Source organism: Colius striatus, chromosome 1 (genome assembly GCF_028858725.1).
Source record: "Colius striatus isolate bColStr4 chromosome 1, bColStr4.1.hap1, whole genome shotgun sequence".
Classification (NCBI taxonomy): domain Eukaryota; kingdom Metazoa; phylum Chordata; class Aves; order Coliiformes; family Coliidae; genus Colius; species Colius striatus.
Window position 1 is genome coordinate 117,823,174 of NC_084759.1, and position 17,865 is coordinate 117,841,038.

General features: G+C 41.8%; 1 protein-coding gene across 1 annotated transcript in view; it reads right to left on the reverse strand.

The window, feature by feature from the left end:
- DPT (dermatopontin) overlaps positions 1-2,558 on the reverse strand; it is a 28,517-nt gene extending 25,959 nt beyond the window's left edge. The window contains exon 1 of the mRNA XM_061988704.1: positions 2,250-2,558. Within this exon, the coding sequence (XP_061844688.1) occupies positions 2,250-2,548 (299 nt within the window). The 5' untranslated portion in view covers positions 2,549-2,558. The remainder of the gene's footprint in view (positions 1-2,249) is intronic.
- Between the last annotated feature and the right edge of the window lie 15,307 nt (positions 2,559-17,865).

The following is a 17,865-nucleotide window of genomic DNA, read 5'->3' on the forward strand; positions in this document are numbered from 1 at the left end:
CCGGTTTGTCTGGAGATCAGTAGGGGCTAAACAAGAAATAATGGTACAGATTGTGACTTGTATACTGAGCGAATCTCTTTAGAACTGGAGATGGCTCCAAATAGCACTAAGCTGGACATAGAAGAGAGAAAGGTAGCTATGAGAAGACTGCCAAACAAGAAGATGTGGGGTTGTCAAAGGCCTCACAGACTACATCTGTGCCATCACATTAATTTGGGGTTTGAATTTGCACTCAGACATTCCAGGCTGTCTGCCTGCTGGCCCATACTTTCACTCCAGTCTGGGATGGGCCTGCTGGGTTCTTAGGCAGGAGCATTTGGGCACAGTAAGGGATGTGCTAGATTACAGAAAAACTCCATGAAGCGCTGTAGATGAAACCAGGACTGAACTAGTTGCACCAGAAAGCTGCAGAACACAGCCAGGCACAGGTGGCCAAGATTTATAGCAATAGCCCAAGTAAAATAGCAGCACAAGTTCACCTTTGAAAAGGGATTTGTGTTCCCTAATCACTTTGGTGTATTCCCCACTCTCCTCAAAACAGATAGAAGAAAGAAAGAAGGAGCTCTATTCAGAGAAGACAGATAGATGTCAAGATGCTGGACTGGAAAGGTGAGCTAGGGGGAAAAAAAAACCACCCTAAATTAACTCCAAAAGCTAGAAAAGAGAGAGAAACAAAGTTAAAAATAGTGAAGAGGTATTGGAAAAGAAATACAGTTGGAGAAGAGATGGCAATGGGAAAAATGTAGGTGTGAAAGAGGGCAAAGTAGAAAGATTTTTGGTTTTAAGATGTAAAGGAAATAAGATTCAGATAATACACCACGGATGTAGTCATGCTAAGCATATGAAGTGTAGTGATGAGTATAGCCCTATGGTTAGATAGCAGAAGGAAACATTCTGTGTAGACTTCCACAGTATCTTGTTTGTGTCAAGTGAACTCGAGCAATTGTTGATGGGGATTTTTAGAAAGAGAGCAAAGAATAATAATTTTGTTTTGAACAACAGAAAGATCTAAATCGAAATTACTATGCAGTAAGTAGAGCTTGCATCAATGTATGAAAAATGAAGAGGTCATCCAGGACTATGACAGTGCCTTCTTTCTGACTGTTTCACAGCCTCTTCCCCCCTTGCCCCCCTCCGCCTTTTTTCTTTTCAGTTCTTATTCCAAAATTAAGTACAGGGTCAATCTTTTTTTTTTTTTTTCCCCTTAGCAATTGCATCAGCCATAGGAATGTATCACATGGCAAATGAAAGTGTATGAATAATTCAGAACAAAATTTTGAATCATTTAAAAAGCAGAATCCTCACATTTCATTGCTAACCTGTTCCCATATAACATGAAATCTACAAAAATCATATTGCAATTTCTGGAACAAAATCATTTCAAGTATTTGAAAATATTCTTGCATTCATTTCATTCTGTCCAAAGAATATTTCAAACTCAGATTTTTCCAAAACTGTATTTCACAGTTCATGAAAAAACTCAGAGATAATTAAATACTGGGTATGTGCTGCCTAAAATGAAACACTACACATATTTTCAGAAATTATTCTGGCCGTGTGATCACTTTTGCCTCTAAAGTTGATAGAAAATGTAACATTTAGTTAGCCAAAGCTGACTGCATTAGCAGATTAACACAATCTTCTGCTATCATTATCATGCATACATATGCCACCATCATCGCTTGTTAGTGTGAATTTTTAGCTCCTGTAATATCAGAATGACTAGAAAACAGCCTTTAACTGAGCGTAAGCCAAAAGGTTTAACAATAAAAACACAAAGAGAAAAGCCAGTGCAATACAGAGAAGTATTTTTTTTTCTTAGTGGTAAGAGCAGGAGGACAGACTAAGGAGGGTTACAACTTGTTTTCCAATTCATTCTCTGATTCAGTGTGTGGCCCTTCATGAGGGACTTTATCCTCTCCTCACTGAAGGTTCTTGCCTCATTTTCCTCATCTGTATGACAGCCACTTTGCAGCTGAGGTTGTGAGTGACCAAGCAACACAGCATTTCTAAAGCACACTGAGACCCTCCAGCAAGAAACTGATAACAGAGAAGGCAAATGTGATGCTGATCACCTCACACACATGCATGGTGATAAACAAGTCTCAGGCAGTTGTTCAGGGCAGTGAAGCCCTCTGGTTCTGACAGCGTTAGTCTGTGTGTGCATTGCTCCGACCGCAGCTCTAGCACCCGCGTTCCATGGGGGGTATCGGGGCTGTGCCCTCCTGGGACAGTTGAGGGTATCCTACCATTGGGTTCCCGCCCTGTTGATCTCTTCCCACCAGCACTCTGTCGGCTCACCGAGGCTCTGTGCCGCCGGCATGCAGGCGTAGTTCCACAATCTGTCTGAGCCTTCCTTCTTGTTGAAAATGCTCCTGACAGCCACGATCACCTGCCCATGTGGGCACTGGAAGTTGAAACCCTGCCGGTACACATTGACCCATTCATCATTATCTCCGTAGTTATAGGGACCGTAGTAATAGTCACCATATTGGCCCCATGCTACGGTCACCAGAGGCAGGAACACACAGAGAAGGATGAGGTCCATCCTGAGGATGTTCCTGGCTTAGAAATGCCCTGCTGGTTTGTTGGGCTGGCCCTTTTATATCGCTTCTAACATTTGGCTTCCAGATGTTTTGCTTCCAGATCCAAGTGCAATGTGTCATTGCTTAGCAAAACTTCTCTCAGTTACAAGACCCGTCCAATTACTTTTAAGGTGGAATTCTGCAAGTAAAGTATGTCTGCAGGCCATAAGAGCAGGGTCTTTTCACTGCTGGAAACCATCTGTGATCCCATGCTGCAGAGCTACTGTATAAATTGAGATGTGATTGTACTGCAACTGTCACACACATCCCCCATTTATCCTCAATACAGCGGTTAAGTTTGAAAACTATTTTATTTTAAACTAAAGCTCTATTTGAAGTTGCCATTTTCCATCATTAGTAACATACAAGGATATGTGGTCATATGTGTGTCCTCCCACCCTCTTTTCCCTAAATATGTGTGACACGATTCTGTCAGTCCCTAGAAAGAAAGAAGTTTGGCAAAGTGGGGTAAACTCACTGCTCTTGTTGTAAAAAATCCTTCAGACATTTTGTTTTTGTTTGTTTGGAGGGGAGGTAGAGCCTGAATGACAGAAGCTCTGGCTTGGCATGGGAACAGTCTACCCTGACAAGTAGGGCATCGACTTCTTCCATGCAGAACTGATTTTACTGTGACTGTGTCTGAGCAGTGTAAAACTGTGGACACAGCAGATCTTTTAACATGAGGATAAAGCCTATATGCAAGTTGCAATGAGATAAGCTTTGTGTGTCACCATAGCCTATTGAAATCTTTGAGCGAGGACCTTTCAGCTACCTTGCATTTTATTGTGGGCTAGAAACATGGGGCTGCTGCTGAGGAACTGCTGTGCTGCAGATTCAAAATCTGACTTGTTACTTGGAAATGTGTTTATGTGCCATATCCTCAGGTAATTTCTTTATCAGGAACCCACTCTACTCAGGAGAGTGTGGATCAGTGTGCTTTACTTAACTGTGTACTTGACCCATAGAAAACTGTGAGTCTCAAGCATGTTTTAATAAGGCAGTCCAAAGTGAATCTAATATAGTCTATGTATATGCATGCTGCCTGTGCTGTGTTACTAGTGAAATGTGTGACCCTTGAAACAGCTCCAGATTCAGATCCTATCTCTTCCAGTGAAATCACCACAAGGATCCAGAGACTGTTTTCTGCTGCAAGTTTCTTCTCCACTCATTTCACTACGTCTCTTCCCATTTGGTCATTAAAAAAAAAAGTGTATGAGCTTTTATTCTATTTCTGAAATCAGAGAGATCTGTGATGAGTAACAGGAGACTTGCTCTTCTCTAGGGATCTCCAAATCCATCATCACAGAATCTTAAGGGTTGGAAATGACTTCAAAAGATCATCTAGTCCAACCCCCCTGCCAGAGCAGGTCCACCTAGAATAGGTCACACAGGAAGTCATCCAGGTGCGTTTTGAATGTCTCCAGAGAAGGAGACTCCACAATCCATCTGGGCAGCCTGTTCCAGTGCTCCATCACCCTCACAGTGAACAAACTCTTCTTGGTATTTCTTTGTAACCTCTTATGTTCCAGCTTATACCATTGCCCCTTATCCTATCATTGGACATCACTGAGAACAGCCTGGCTCCAGCCTCCTGACATCTGCCCTTTACATATTTTTAAACATTAATGAGGTCACCCCTCAGTGTCCTGCAAGCTAAAGAGCCCCAGCTCCCTCAGCTTCTCATCAGAAGGGAGATGCTCCACTCCCTTCATCATCTTTGTGGTCCTGTGCTGAACTCTCTCCAGCAGGCCCCTGTACTTTTTGAACTGAGAGTCCAGATACAGTCTCATGTGGGCAGAACAGAGGGGGAGGAGAATTTCTCTCTACCTACTGCCCACAGCCCTTCTAATACACACCAGGATGCCAGTGGCCTTCTTAGCCATGAGGGCACATTGCTGGCTCATGCTCATCCTGCTGTCCACCAGGACCCTCAGGTCCTTTTCCCCTACACTACTCTCTAACAGTTCATTCCCCAATCTGTACTAGTGCATGGGATTCTTCTTTCCTAGATTCAAGATTCTACACTTGCCCTTTTTGAATTTCATTAGATTTCTCCCTGCCCAACTCTCCAGCCTGTCCAGGTCTCACTGGATGGCAGCACAGTCTTCTGGTGTGTCAGCCACTACCTCCTAGTTTAGTATCATCAGTAAACTTGCTGACGGTGTCCTCTGTTCCCTCATCAAGGTCATTAATGAATATATTCAACAGTACTGGTCCCAGCACCGACCTCTGAGGGACTCCACTAGATATAGGCCTCTGACTAGACCCTGCCCCATTGATCACAACTCTCTGCCTTCTTCCCTTCAACCAGTTAACAATCCACCTCAATACCTGAGGAGGCAGGTGCCTCTACTAACTAGCCCTAGATCTCAAAGTTGCCTTCAGCCTCATCAACCAGGTGCTTTTGTGCCTTTAGCTAATAGCTTTTTTTTTTTTTTTTAGAAGAGCCTTCTTTGACAAAACTATATGTGGAGGCTGACCTCTTTGCCAGGAGTGCATCACAGCAATATCTTACTTGTCCATGCTCACAGCCAGTGTGGATCCACATGAACCTGGCAGCTGAGTGGCTGATCTAGCTTGTTGCCTCACCTCCAGCTGTATCAGCCCCCAGGTGCCTCGGGGGGAAGGCTATGGAGACAGCACAGAACAGCCCTTGGAGCCACCCTCCTCTAGGTTAAGATCAAGACTAACAGTCAGGGACACAGGTGACGAAAGTCTAAAGACAGAGGAAATTAAAAACCCCAGAGTTGTCCAATGGGCACCAGAGTGCAGACTTGAATGGCACAATCTCACAAGAGTTTTTCAGCAAACCCAATGATGTATGTTTTTCCCCCTGGCTTCCTTAGACACATAGGCACATCTGGGTGCAATGCACACTGCTGTATATGCCTGAGAGGCATTCTGGAAGACGTTTTAGCAGGAAGCACCACATTATCATACATATATGATCCTCACATAACCCTTTCTAAGGACCATTCCTTGGAAGGAAGTCCTTATATAACCCACACAAAATCAGGGCAAGAGATGAGAAAAGAAAGGAGGGCTCTATTGAGAGTAGGGCACAGTCTGCCTACCTTTGACAAATGTATGAAGTTGTGAGTTGTTTCTTGTCACTTCCTACATGCAGTCTTTCCTGCCTGATCCCAGTTAGTGGATAGGATGGCACTTTCATGCTGCAAGGTGATCAAGCAGCAGTTTGGCTGGGGAAAACGATGTGCAGGGAAGACAGTGAACACGAGAGATGTGAAACTGCAACTCACTGTAGCAGTCACGGCAGTGCAGACGTGTCCTGATCAGGGACTGCCTGAAAAATCTACAGTTCTGTGTTTCAGGATCTAGTGCTTTCTGAGAACTTTTAATATTACATTTCATGTTTCATTCAGATACTGAATAAAATCAGAAGAGAGCAGAATTTCTTACAGGAGAGACATGGTGGTTTTTAGTCACCTTGGAGAAGGGTGGAATCTGTGAGTAGGAGGAACTGTGATTTGAAAATTCCTGTAGGGATTAAAAAAAGAGAGTTGTGTGCATACATGAATTTTGGTTCTGAGTAATGCTTGTTCAGTTCTGCAGTTCACAGCTGCTTGGTTCATGGAGCAAAGCTGAGGCTGCATGCGATTTGTTTCACTAACATTTCACACCATTGCTCCAACCCAGATAATTCCACTGTGGTTGCCAGTGCTGAGGATTGCAATTTTAGTTGTGTTTTCATTGACTCACTGGCATGTTAACCACTACGCCTTGTCCTGTTAGGGCCAGTGAATCAAGCATAGCAGTTCAAAAGACAGTGGCTGGAAGAGCTGCAAACTAGTCTGCAGCTTGGTGACTTTGATCGACTTCATCCAGAGTTTGCGCTAGGAGAAAACTCAGCAACATTTAAAAATCAGTCCCCTTCTCAAATTATTTACCCTTTAATTTCACTTTATAAATGTCAGCTGCAAGCATTGCACATCCAATCTTTGGAAGATCAGAAAGTGTCAATGAAGTAGCAAATAAGAGATGCTAAGAACAACTTTTCATTATCAGTTCCTCTGTGTGGAATCTGTATTGGCAGATAATTTTACTCCCTATCATTTCTCAGAAATGCTGCGTTTAATCCACAAAGACAAGTACTTAATTTCTGTATTCCCAATGATTGCAGATTAAAGTGATTATTCTTGATACTATAACTCCCAGGCCTAACTTAGAAGTTGGCTACCTCTGCTTTGAGCACAGTTTGGACTAGAGGCCTTAAGAGGAATGTCCTTTCCAACCTGAATTATTCTGTGTTTCTCTCCTGCTGCAGGTATTAGATGCAGCATTACTCAGTGTTGCTGGTGGTGTAAGTGCATTAGGAGAAATGCTGCAGTATTCTCTTCCAATGCTGTGTTACAGCCATGAAATGCAGAGAGATTGCAGTGCTTTGAACTAAAAATACAGATGCAGTAGTACTTTTCAAATGAATAACAGTAGCCAGCCTAATGGGTTTTATTTTAGCACCCAAGCTCTACACCTAGACAGAGGAAAGAACAGAAGAGCTTTATATATTATTTGGCAAATAGAGAAACACTGGAGCTGCAATGAGAACAGCAAGGGTTCAGACTTGGCCAGTGACAGATAAAAGAAGACCTGTGTCTACAAAATGGGATTGCATGAAAATAATATTGTCTGGTTTCATTGAAGTAGCTGCGCTACTGAAGTTCCTGCATTTGCAAAGGTCTGACTCGTGGGCGGCCAGTTTTTTCCCCCACAGGGAGGGCAGAAGAGGCATATAAGGGTGTTATCTCACAGTACTTCATCCTTTAGCTGCACAAGAGTGATTTCATCCCATATCTATCAGGCCAGTAGCTAGAAGTGAAACTTTGAGTTTTGTGCTGATGAGGGAGGCCAAGTGTGTATCCCTGAGCCCTGAAGTCCTTTGTACAGGCATGGCAGAAGCCATGATAGTAAAAGCAATGTACGTCTGCTTCCAAGCTAATGCACTGCATCATAGAATTTGACAGTGAAAAGGAAGTATTTTTCATGTCAGCTCATTGCAGCAGTGAAGTCATACATTTTGAACACATTTTCCATATTTTATTACACACTGTCTCAGAGCTATACTGGCAGTTACGACAAAGCAAAGTGGCTTGGATGAGTCAGGGAGGCTGAATGATCTGGGAGCTGTAAACTCAATTCAATTACTGATTACTTTTCCATGCCATCTTTGTAGCATGACTTCTTTTTATAAGGTTCTTGCATTGCCCATTTTTATGAAAGTATGAGGATTTGGGATGCCTTTATTATGTTTTTGAAACGTAGCTAGAGAAACCTTGGAAATGTGGAGAAGGGTGAAACTGCCAGAAAGCCGTGCTTCACAAGGGACAAAGATATATCTTTGTCAACTTTTTAGCTCAAAGTTATTGCCTTCTTTCAGAGTAATGTACATGACGAAGGCTGAAGTTCATTTGTCAAGGCTTCCTACTGTTAATGATATTTTTCCTAGCGTCTTTCACCTGATGTTCTCAAAGTAAATTGTCAATTACTTGAAAAGCAGCAAAGGTTAAAATTCTCTTATTTTTACATGGTAAGTCCAGTGATGTGCCCAATGTCCACCAGTACTTCAGGCTAGAAATAGATTTTAAACTCCAGTATCTAGACAGCCAGCATCAGACTCCGGCTCTGGGAAAGCACATGTTTTCACAACCCCTGCTTCCTGACACTTCCCTACTGATATGCTTGTCCAGCCTCTACTTTGTTTAGCTTTTTCTTTGTAAAAGGGAAGCTATTGCTTAAGATCCTGTTGTACTAGAGGTTATTGCAGAGCTGTTTTGTACTTGGAAGTAGTTGAAGAAAATTCTGATATGATACACCTGGAATATTACTGTGAAGAAAACAAAGCTGCTAGCTGCAGGTTATCATAAGCCTTTGAATTACTTTTGTAATTTATAACATTTATAACATTATATAACATTAATATATATTAATATAGCATTTATAACATTAAATCATAGATTAAGTAATAGAAGCAAACAGGAGAGTCTCTGAAGAAAGAGTAAGGAAGCTGCACTGAAACATTAGTCAAGAAACAACTGAAACATTTTTTTTCTGGTCTGGGAAACCTGCTAGATATCATGATAAATCTTTCCTAGCTGCAAGTCTGACATCTATTATTTTGGAAACACAGTTTTCAAGTAATCAGTGAACAACTGCTTTGTAGATTGATCACCATTCCTAGATCAGATTATTCCCCCAAACTGGATACAAATTGACAGTCACAAACCTTTGTGACAAACCTTTCCTTGCTCACAAAAAGCTTTGAGAGGAACAGAGCTAAATTATGCAAGGAGAGACATCCTTATCAGCTGCAGGGTTTGTGCAGACATCATAGAATGTCTATACAAAATACCACTAAGTAACCCAGTAGCCTATTGCTGTTATTACTGACTTCCGTAGACCGATCTCTCTCCAGAAATATTTTCAAATAAATTTACTGGGGAATATTTAATCAGTTCTGATACAGCCATTTCTCAAGTCTAGTCATGAGGAACTGTGTAACTTTACTATTAAGTAAGTATAGTCATGCACAGCTTATGCACAGAAAATGATGCAATTTTTGTTCAGGTCCACTAGTATTGAAGAAATTAGATGATTCCCGTGCTTTCATCTCCTGCACGGTTTAATCATAGTAATATAGGCTCTTGTCAGAGCAGTGATATTACTGCTCCTCCCCACTCTGCACATCAGGCTGAAAAAGTTGCCCTGTTCTAGTAACTCTTACCATTTGTGCTAATAAATTCATTCCCTAAAGTTGTTGCAAATTACAGAGCTGTTGCAATTACAGTGACTCTTCCAGGATCATTACAATGAAGAAAAGCCAATTTGATGAGTGCTTGTCATTACCGTTTCAAATGTCAGGACAGGGCATGGTATTTTTCCAATTACATGTCACTGCTAAAAGCTAGGTGTTTTTTTCCTAGTGCTCTTTGCTAAAAGGGTCTCTTCTTAGTTGTTGCCACTATTTCTTTTAGCATGTATGCTTAAAATCCAAAACAAGTCTCTAGCTATGCTCCTGCTTTAAGCCCTGACAAGCAGGGTGCAGTGTATGAAGGTGAAGCTGCCAAAAGAAAAGAAAAAAGCCTTGAGGGTACAGGAAATTCAAGTGGCATTGATTCAGGAGAGAGACAGATGCTTCAGGCTGAGTCAGTGCTGAAACTCCTCGCAGATTTAGCAGGCAGCATTTTACCAGGACCTTTTTATACATGAGCTGAGTAGCTGAATCTCCCTTTTCATCAAAGGTCTCCTCATTCTTTCTTTTTTTTTAATATAATAGCTTTATATTTAGTCTCTGGACTGAATTCAAGCTTGGCTGTCTCTGCTGTCTAAAAAGTTGGTGGTTCTTACTTGATATAGCTGGAGAGCTTTCTTGGAGAAGCAGTCATCACCAGATCATCAGGCAGAGATGTTCTAAAACTTTACGTGACTCCTTCAGAAAGAGACTTCTTCTCCAGTGAGCTCAGTGAACATTTGAAGGAAATTTATGCTGAAATTAATACATAAGGAGTTTTGAATAGATCTATAAATAAATTACATTCTCTATCTCTCAACTTGTTTTAAAGTTTGGCCTCCAAATGTGTAGCCTCATCTGATTCTTGAAGCATTGAGGTGTGTTGTGATAAAAGGGGTAGGAAAAATGTTGAATTCTAGTGCAAAAGAAGTTATAAAAAGAAGCCAAAGTATTTTTGAGATATGCTTCATAATTCAAGAAGAGATAGAAAAGAGGCTCAAGTCCTGTTTAGTATGAAAGTCTCACACAAAACTTTTATTCCAAATATGACTCAGTTACCTTTTCTTTTTATTTAATCCATGGGAAAACTTTGAGAAAAGGCTACAACAGCCAGGTTTTCAAAATCCATGGGCTACTGACCTGAGGCTTAGTATGGGCCACACTTTTCTAGGAGTATGACTGTAGCCTTCTGACTGAACAGCATGAAGAGGTCAGTCAATTGTGATCCTTGTCATGGAAACCAGCCACTGAGGATGGTGAGCAGGTTTCTTTTACAGAGAATGTTGGTATCATTAGAAAGTTCTCACATGGCTTTCTCTAGCATAAACTGTGACCTGCAGATCACAACATCACTGTGAAATGCTGGAGGGGAAAATCTGAACTAATCACTCATAATAACTCTGCACAGACCCATGGGGTAAGTCTGAGGTCAGGGCTGAATTGATCTTTGATGTGAGAATGGCAGTAGCTGTAATTCACTTGGTGATCATGGGAATGAGACTGAGCCAAAACCAGTTTTCTCTGAGCTAGATAAGCAGGAGCAGGGGTGGGAATGTGACTAAGGAATGTCTCTGTTTTACACGCAAAGGGCTCTCTGCATGATCATTCAGGCCAGTACAAAGTGAATGTTGAGTAGGAACATTCAGAGATCTTAGTGTTTTATATCAATTTTATATTCTATCTGTGCAGGCTTCTTTGTGTCAAAATAAAATCCTAAGAGTTCAGAATGATCTTGCTTTAAAAGTCACTAAAACTAGGTGCTATCTGGCAGCACATGTTGTGTGAGATCTGGAAAGAGATGCTTAGTTGGTCCCTTTTGACCATATGCTTTGTCAATTTGGGTAGTTGGAGTGTTAGCATAGGTACTGAAACCCAGCTCCTCACACAGCTCCTGGTGCCCTCTGTCCATTTGCATTCTAGTCACTAGAATGATTTCTCTTTTCTTCACTTTTTTACTTTTGTGATGCTGCAGATGGTGAGGGGAAGAATGGGGAGAGAGAAAATAAAAATCTGGGGAAGGGTCTTCTGCATCTGTCACTGTAATTCGTTGTGATCAGACCTTCAGATTTTCAGCCCTGCTTAGCCATCTACCACTCCTCATGTGACTATCACCTCATTTTATTGTAACTAGCAGCTGCCAGCCCCAGAGGTTTGAGAGTGAAAGTGAAAAAGTCCAAAAAAGCTCTCTGCCAATTTAAAATTAACCCTGTCATGGCAGGACAGATTGTCCTGCTCCAGAAGTAGCTTTTTGGCATTCACACTAAGACAATCCCATGCTCCTGCTGTCATGATCTATCTCACTTGTCTCACCCTGCTTTGCTCTCCTTGTGTCCTCCTAGTTCCTAGCACAGCTTCACCCTCCTTCCTCCCCACATGGCTCCACTCTTTGCTGACTATGAGAAGTGAAGCTGCTAATGAGAGCACTTAAGCCGACAGTCCCAGAGTCCATGTGGGTGGATGATAAATGTGGCTTTCTGTGGCTGTGCCAAATGAGGTCTGTCTGCTCAGCCTCAGAAAAGACCCTGCTGCTCTGTGCATGCCTTTCCTTCTTCTTCCCCTCTGCCTAGGACATCTACCTCAGCGTGAGCACCACAGACTGCAAAACCACCTGGGTTCCTACTCATTTATGTGGCCATTGGTTCATTCTGCTGTCTAAGATTCTCCATCTTTGCTGCTGTGAATATCTCATCCAGGAGGATGAAAGCTAGGTCAGATCTGTCTCCTCATGCTACATGTTTCTCACCTTTGTAAAAGGATTATAGACTTTCTCCAAGTGTGACTGGCAAGTGCTGTTGTCAAGGCCCTCTTTACATGGCATTTACAAATCTTGCTTCATTACGTTGTAAGCAGGGGGTGGCTGGAGGTCATCCTTGTTGCTATTCTGTTCAGCTAATTAGGAACAGCTCCCACTCACCTGCTGTGCAGAGGTGACAGCACAATGACAGCTCAAAGGAAGGTTGTCTTCCCCTGGGAAATATCTGGAATTTCTAACAAAAATTTCGAATATGGAGAATGCAACAATATCTAACACTCTGTCTCTGTAGTCATTGTATCTGTTCAAACAAATATAGTACAGCCAGGTAACAAAAATCCTTTTAGTCCTGCAATTCAACTGGGTGGTGAACCATTTCAGTGTATGTGACAGGAAGGTTTGATACTGCTCTGTCTCACACACCGTTCTGGTAGAGTTTGCATAACACAAAAAAGTAAATCTGCTAACCTGCCATCATTCTGTATAGGTATAGGGTTTTTACCCTCTAGTTCATAAAACTGCTGCCCCCAGTCCTTTAAGATACGGCAATACCCATTTTTTGTCAGTGGTTTCACATTGTCATAAGTAGTTCTGATCATGATGTGCTTCCCCCACCCCCCCTCCCCATCCCATTGTTGCTACCAGTTACGATAATCACTCTTGCTACAAATTGCCTCTTTCTTAGTTCTGCTTCTCTGTGGGGTTGGAGCAGATAAGATCCTTCTCATCACCACAAGAAGCCTCACTGAAGAAGCCCTTGGAGCATGACTTCGTTATATGGTCTTTTTGTGCTTTCAGAAATGAAGTTCTTGAGCCTGCCTTCCATGCCCATCTGTCAGACTACTTTTGTAAGAGCACCCTTGTATTTTGTTGGAGTGCCTGACACTGTGCTAGGTCACAGCAGTAACTGTGCTCCCCAAGAAGCAAGAAAATGCCTACATAGCTGTTACTGCGTGAAATTCTGATGGCTTCTCCAACTACATCCACAGAATAATGGATCCTTTGTGGTTTTTTTCTTTGTGCTATGATCAAGTTTATTTTATTGCAATGAGAGCTCCAACAGCTTTATTAGGGTAGTAGGCTTCACATTTCTCACCTCCAGTATATGGCTCTCACCACAGCCACTGTTCATGGTCAGAGAACACTGTGGATCTGTGGAAGTGTAGTCTTGAGAGTGAGTGACCTTGGTGTCGTTATTTGCTTCTACCAATAAATGAAGAGAATTTGCCAGTAAATGTAAAGATAGATGTGGAAAGAATGAAGGAGAATCAGCAGAACTCTAAAAAAGAAATCTTGGCACAAAGTTAGGTGTTTGGGTTGTTCATAAGGTCAGGCATTAGAAAAGCAGACATGACAGGCACTAGTAGGATAATTTGTCCTTGTATTTTGTGTCTGCCTTCAAGGGAATAAGGCATGATTAAGAGAAATTTCTGCTTGTTACGTAACTGCCTGGCTAAATTTGATGCCCACACAGTGCAATGCAAAGTGTCAGCCCCCATTGATTCTGGAGCTCATGATTTAAGCTAACTAGAAGTGTGTATGGATAAGTTTTGCACTATTAGGTTAAACTGCCTCTGTAGCCATACTCTGACACTTTCTGATGAAGCATGGAAGGGTTTGTCTTCAATAGCCATTGAATACTTGGCACAAGCTGAAGAAAATAATGGCCAGAAGTTGGCATTCTACTAATCATGGACAGCAACATTCATGCAGCAATGGACACACCATAGTTCACGTTGGGAGGTATCTCTGGAAGTTTCTGATTCAATCTCTTGTTCAAATCAAGCTTGGCTGAAGATCTCACCAGGTTTCTCACAGCTTCATCCAGCTTGAAAACCTCCATGGGTGGAGAATGCACAATCTCTCATTTTTCCATGTGCAGAAACAAAGTGTAAGTAACAGCGCATGGCAATGTAGTATCTTTGTGATCAGAGGAACTTGGTAACAGAATCAAAGCTGCTGTTATTCTGCTACTTGGGCACTCCTCTGCTCTGTAGCCATCTTTATCACTTTACACTTCAAAGTGCTATATTGAAAATCAGGTACTTTACACTTTAGGAGGCGTGTCCCCTCCTTTGACCTTAGGATTTTTAGCAGCACAGATGCAGATGTATGCTATGCATGCAGTGATGGTCAAAGACTGCTTCTCAGCCTATATTAGGCACATTTGTTAGCTCTCACCTTGATTATTTTTATGAAGAATGAAAAACTCAGCAGCCAAAAAGTGTACATCAGTATTTTTATGTCAGCAGTGGGTTAGACTACTTACCTGGGGAACCATCACTGTCACTAGCCCACCAGCACCGCAACTCTGCAGATGCCCTGGCAACCTTACACCCAATAAAAGAACTGTGCTAACTACTTAAACCCCTTTTTATGTCTTCCTTCTAACAAGAATTTTGTGTATTTAAATCTAAGCTTCAGAATATTAGCAGTTCATTGGGAGGTATAGGTTAAATCCTGGAGTCCTGGATTAATAAATCCTGACACACTGGGTTTAGTCACAGTTCAAGCTGGCTCTGCCACTAGAATGTTCTATATCCTTTGGCAAATTGCTTCTTGATGTTTCTGCTTGGTCTTCTGCTCATTTTTGGGGTTTCTGGCCTGATGCTGTAAGCTCAGTTGTTAAGTTACTGGATTTGGCAGTCAATATCTTGCAACCCCCAAGCAATCCCCCAACTATTAACTATTTGTTTCTTGATTCTTGCTCTCTGTCTTTTCACAGGAAAATTCACAAGAGTTTCTGTCATGTCCTCTTGTGGAAGAAGATCAGGAAAAATGCTTCTGACTATTCAGTAGAAAATGAAAAATTGTTTCTTATCCAGCAGTTATAAAAACTACTATGAGCATGTCTCTCTAGATATATGATTCCCTGACATTAAATGAATTTGACATTTACAGCTGCTTTTATTTCTTCCAAGAGCCTTGTCTCTTTTTTTCCCACTTAAAATGCTGTTTTACTCTGAAAATTGTTCTTGATATTGGCACCAGGGGGGCTCCATATTTCTTATGTCAAATCTGCTCAGTGCATAAACATGTGGATTACAGCAAGAAATTCCCTGGGTTTTGTGGCCTTTGGGTCACAGTGGAAAAGGTCTTTGCTACCTCATAACCCCGCAAACCTGGATCTCAGAGTCTGCCTGAAGTGAGCAGAAGTGATGGAGGGTGATGAAGGAGAGCATGATACATGATGTCTGACGTTGAGAATAGGCTGTGCCAGAAAAGCAGAGACTAGTAGACTTCTCCCTCTTGTCCTGCTCTTCCTGCTACGGAGGATTTATGATGTTGTAACAGGCTTTGTGTGAGTTGAATATGAATAACTCTTCTCCTGAACTGTAGTACAATCAGCATTTTTGCTGCATTGGCTTCATTGCTTTGCTTCAGTACTCCAGTGAGCTGACTGGCAAAGTCCAAGGCTGCATGCTAAGATCCCTGCAGCGCTGCAGGCAAAATCATGCCCAAGCTGCAGCAATAAGGAAATATGTACCTTGTGAGTGCCCTTCACTTAGGCAGAGATTCCCTGGGGAGCAGCAAAAAATGCAGAAAATGTGTTGCCATCCACTGCAGAGAAAATAATCTGCACATAGTTACTGCTCTGCAAATTGCCCGATACAATCTCCGCCCTCCACAGCAGAGAATTGCTGGCTGCCTTCAGACACAACAGACAGATCCAGATTCCCATAAACACGAGGCTGGGATGATGGGATCACTTATCATTTCACCAAGATGAAACCCAGCTAGAAAAAGCAATTTCATTGCCGTATACATCTCTTACCAGCTTAGACACACCACTGGTGTCTCTTGTTTACAGTCTAAATATGAAACTCTTGAGTAAGAATCATTAGGTGTTCACAGTGCTGAACACAATGAGATCCTGATCTTCCTTCATCAATCACTATCACCATCACATCAGCATTTATTTGTTTACACTGTCTGTTCTTTCAGTAGGAAGCTCTGCTGGGAACCATAGTGGTAATAAGGATAGAGCACTGCTTTTTTCAGCTGTGCTTCCTTTTAAGAGTATAAACAGCTTAGGTCTTTATGGCGCTCAAAATGACATTTTTCCACAGATACTACCAGTGCTTATTTTCTGAGTTGGCTTTTCTCTTTTACGTCTGTCTGATGTTTTTTTATACTGTAATGCTTTATAATTTTCTAGCACTTTCCATTTAAGAATCTTAGACATTTATGAGGCACAGAAATGCTGTATCTATTTTATAGATGTGAGAAACTGAGGAAAAGCATGGTAAAGTTTACTCATCGTCAAGGTCACACACTGAATTTATAACAAAACTGGTAATTTAAAAACAAAAAAAAAAGGTCATCACCATTTCTTCCCCTGTTTTTAGCCATTCCCTTCCTTTGTGCCTGATCTCCCTCCTGTCTTCTTTTCCTTCTACCATTTTGTCACTGTCTTATCCTCTCTTTCAGCAGGTCTTATCCCTAAAAGTGAGGCTTCTTTTCCAGATTTGTGAATCTGGATCTCATCCCCAACCACTCCATATGCATGTGCCATACAGCACTAACACACTGCCAGTCCTGTTTCTATTTATGCTAACAGATAGGAATTTCCATGGAAAACTCACAGATATTTCAAGAACTGTGGTCACTGATAGTAATTCTCATCTCTCCTGCTTTTTTCCTGTGGTCTGTTATAGTGTTGACATTTCACTTTGTGTTATAGGCCATTTGTATTTCGCTTTTTAAACAGATCATTCTGAAATATCATGCAGCCTGCATTGTGTGCAGTCTTGGAGTATGGTGTTCCCTGGGCCCTTCTAGACTTGACATCTGTTATATGACTATCTGCAGTAGTATGTGGGGATGAAGACCATCTTTTCCCAGCCTGGATTTCAACAGAGTCCCAAGACAAGTTTTGTCTCTGTTATTCCCACATTGAAAAAAACCCCACAAACAAATCCACAAATTCTTTCTGGATTAAATCCTCAGTGTTTGCTCTGCAATGCACCCCAAAATGACAAAACGATGCAGCTGGATAAAGGGGAATGTTTAGGGTCTGAGTGATTTTTTGGGAGGTTGATTTTTCTTTTGTTAACCTTCCCAAACTAATAATGTGTGGTTATTTCAAATATCTCTGAGCAGTGCGCCCTGTGAAGTAGGAGGGGGCAATTCAAAATCCTGATTTCAATTAATGCAGACACTCTTTGTATTTTAAGCTCTGTGTAAAAGCTCTTTCTGGATCGATTTGTTATCTTGTTTTTAATACACTGAAATAAGGGCCAGCTGCTAAGGAGGAGGGGAGGCTCTTTGCCAATGTAAGGACACCAGGGAAGCTGTCTGCCAATTTCAATATGAGAAGAAAAACTTTTCTTTTTTTCCTTTCCATTCCTCCACTCTGTTCCAGTGCTTCTACTCCTTCACATTCGCTCCTGGATAGAGGTAGGAGTTCAGTCTCCAGATTGAATCAATTCTTGCTCCCTCCAGTGAGGCTGTCAGCAGAGGAGTTGTGTGTCATAACAGTGGTTTTGTGTTGTGGTTAGCTCTTCTCTATGTGGTGGGTTGATAAAAATAGACTTATAGCCCCTTTTCCCTTTAGCCTGCTCAATGCAGCGTGCACACTGCAGATATGCAGACTGCATGTTTTTCTTCTCACTTTTTTTTTGGGTTTTTTAACATCTCCAGTTGTCTGTATGAACAAGGCTAGGCAAAAGAGCCGTACGAAACAGCAGACTCATGCTGATAAGTCAGCAACCAGCTGATCTGACTTTGTAGCATGTCCCGATTATCACTACCCAAGAAAAGCAACATGGAAGGGAGATTTT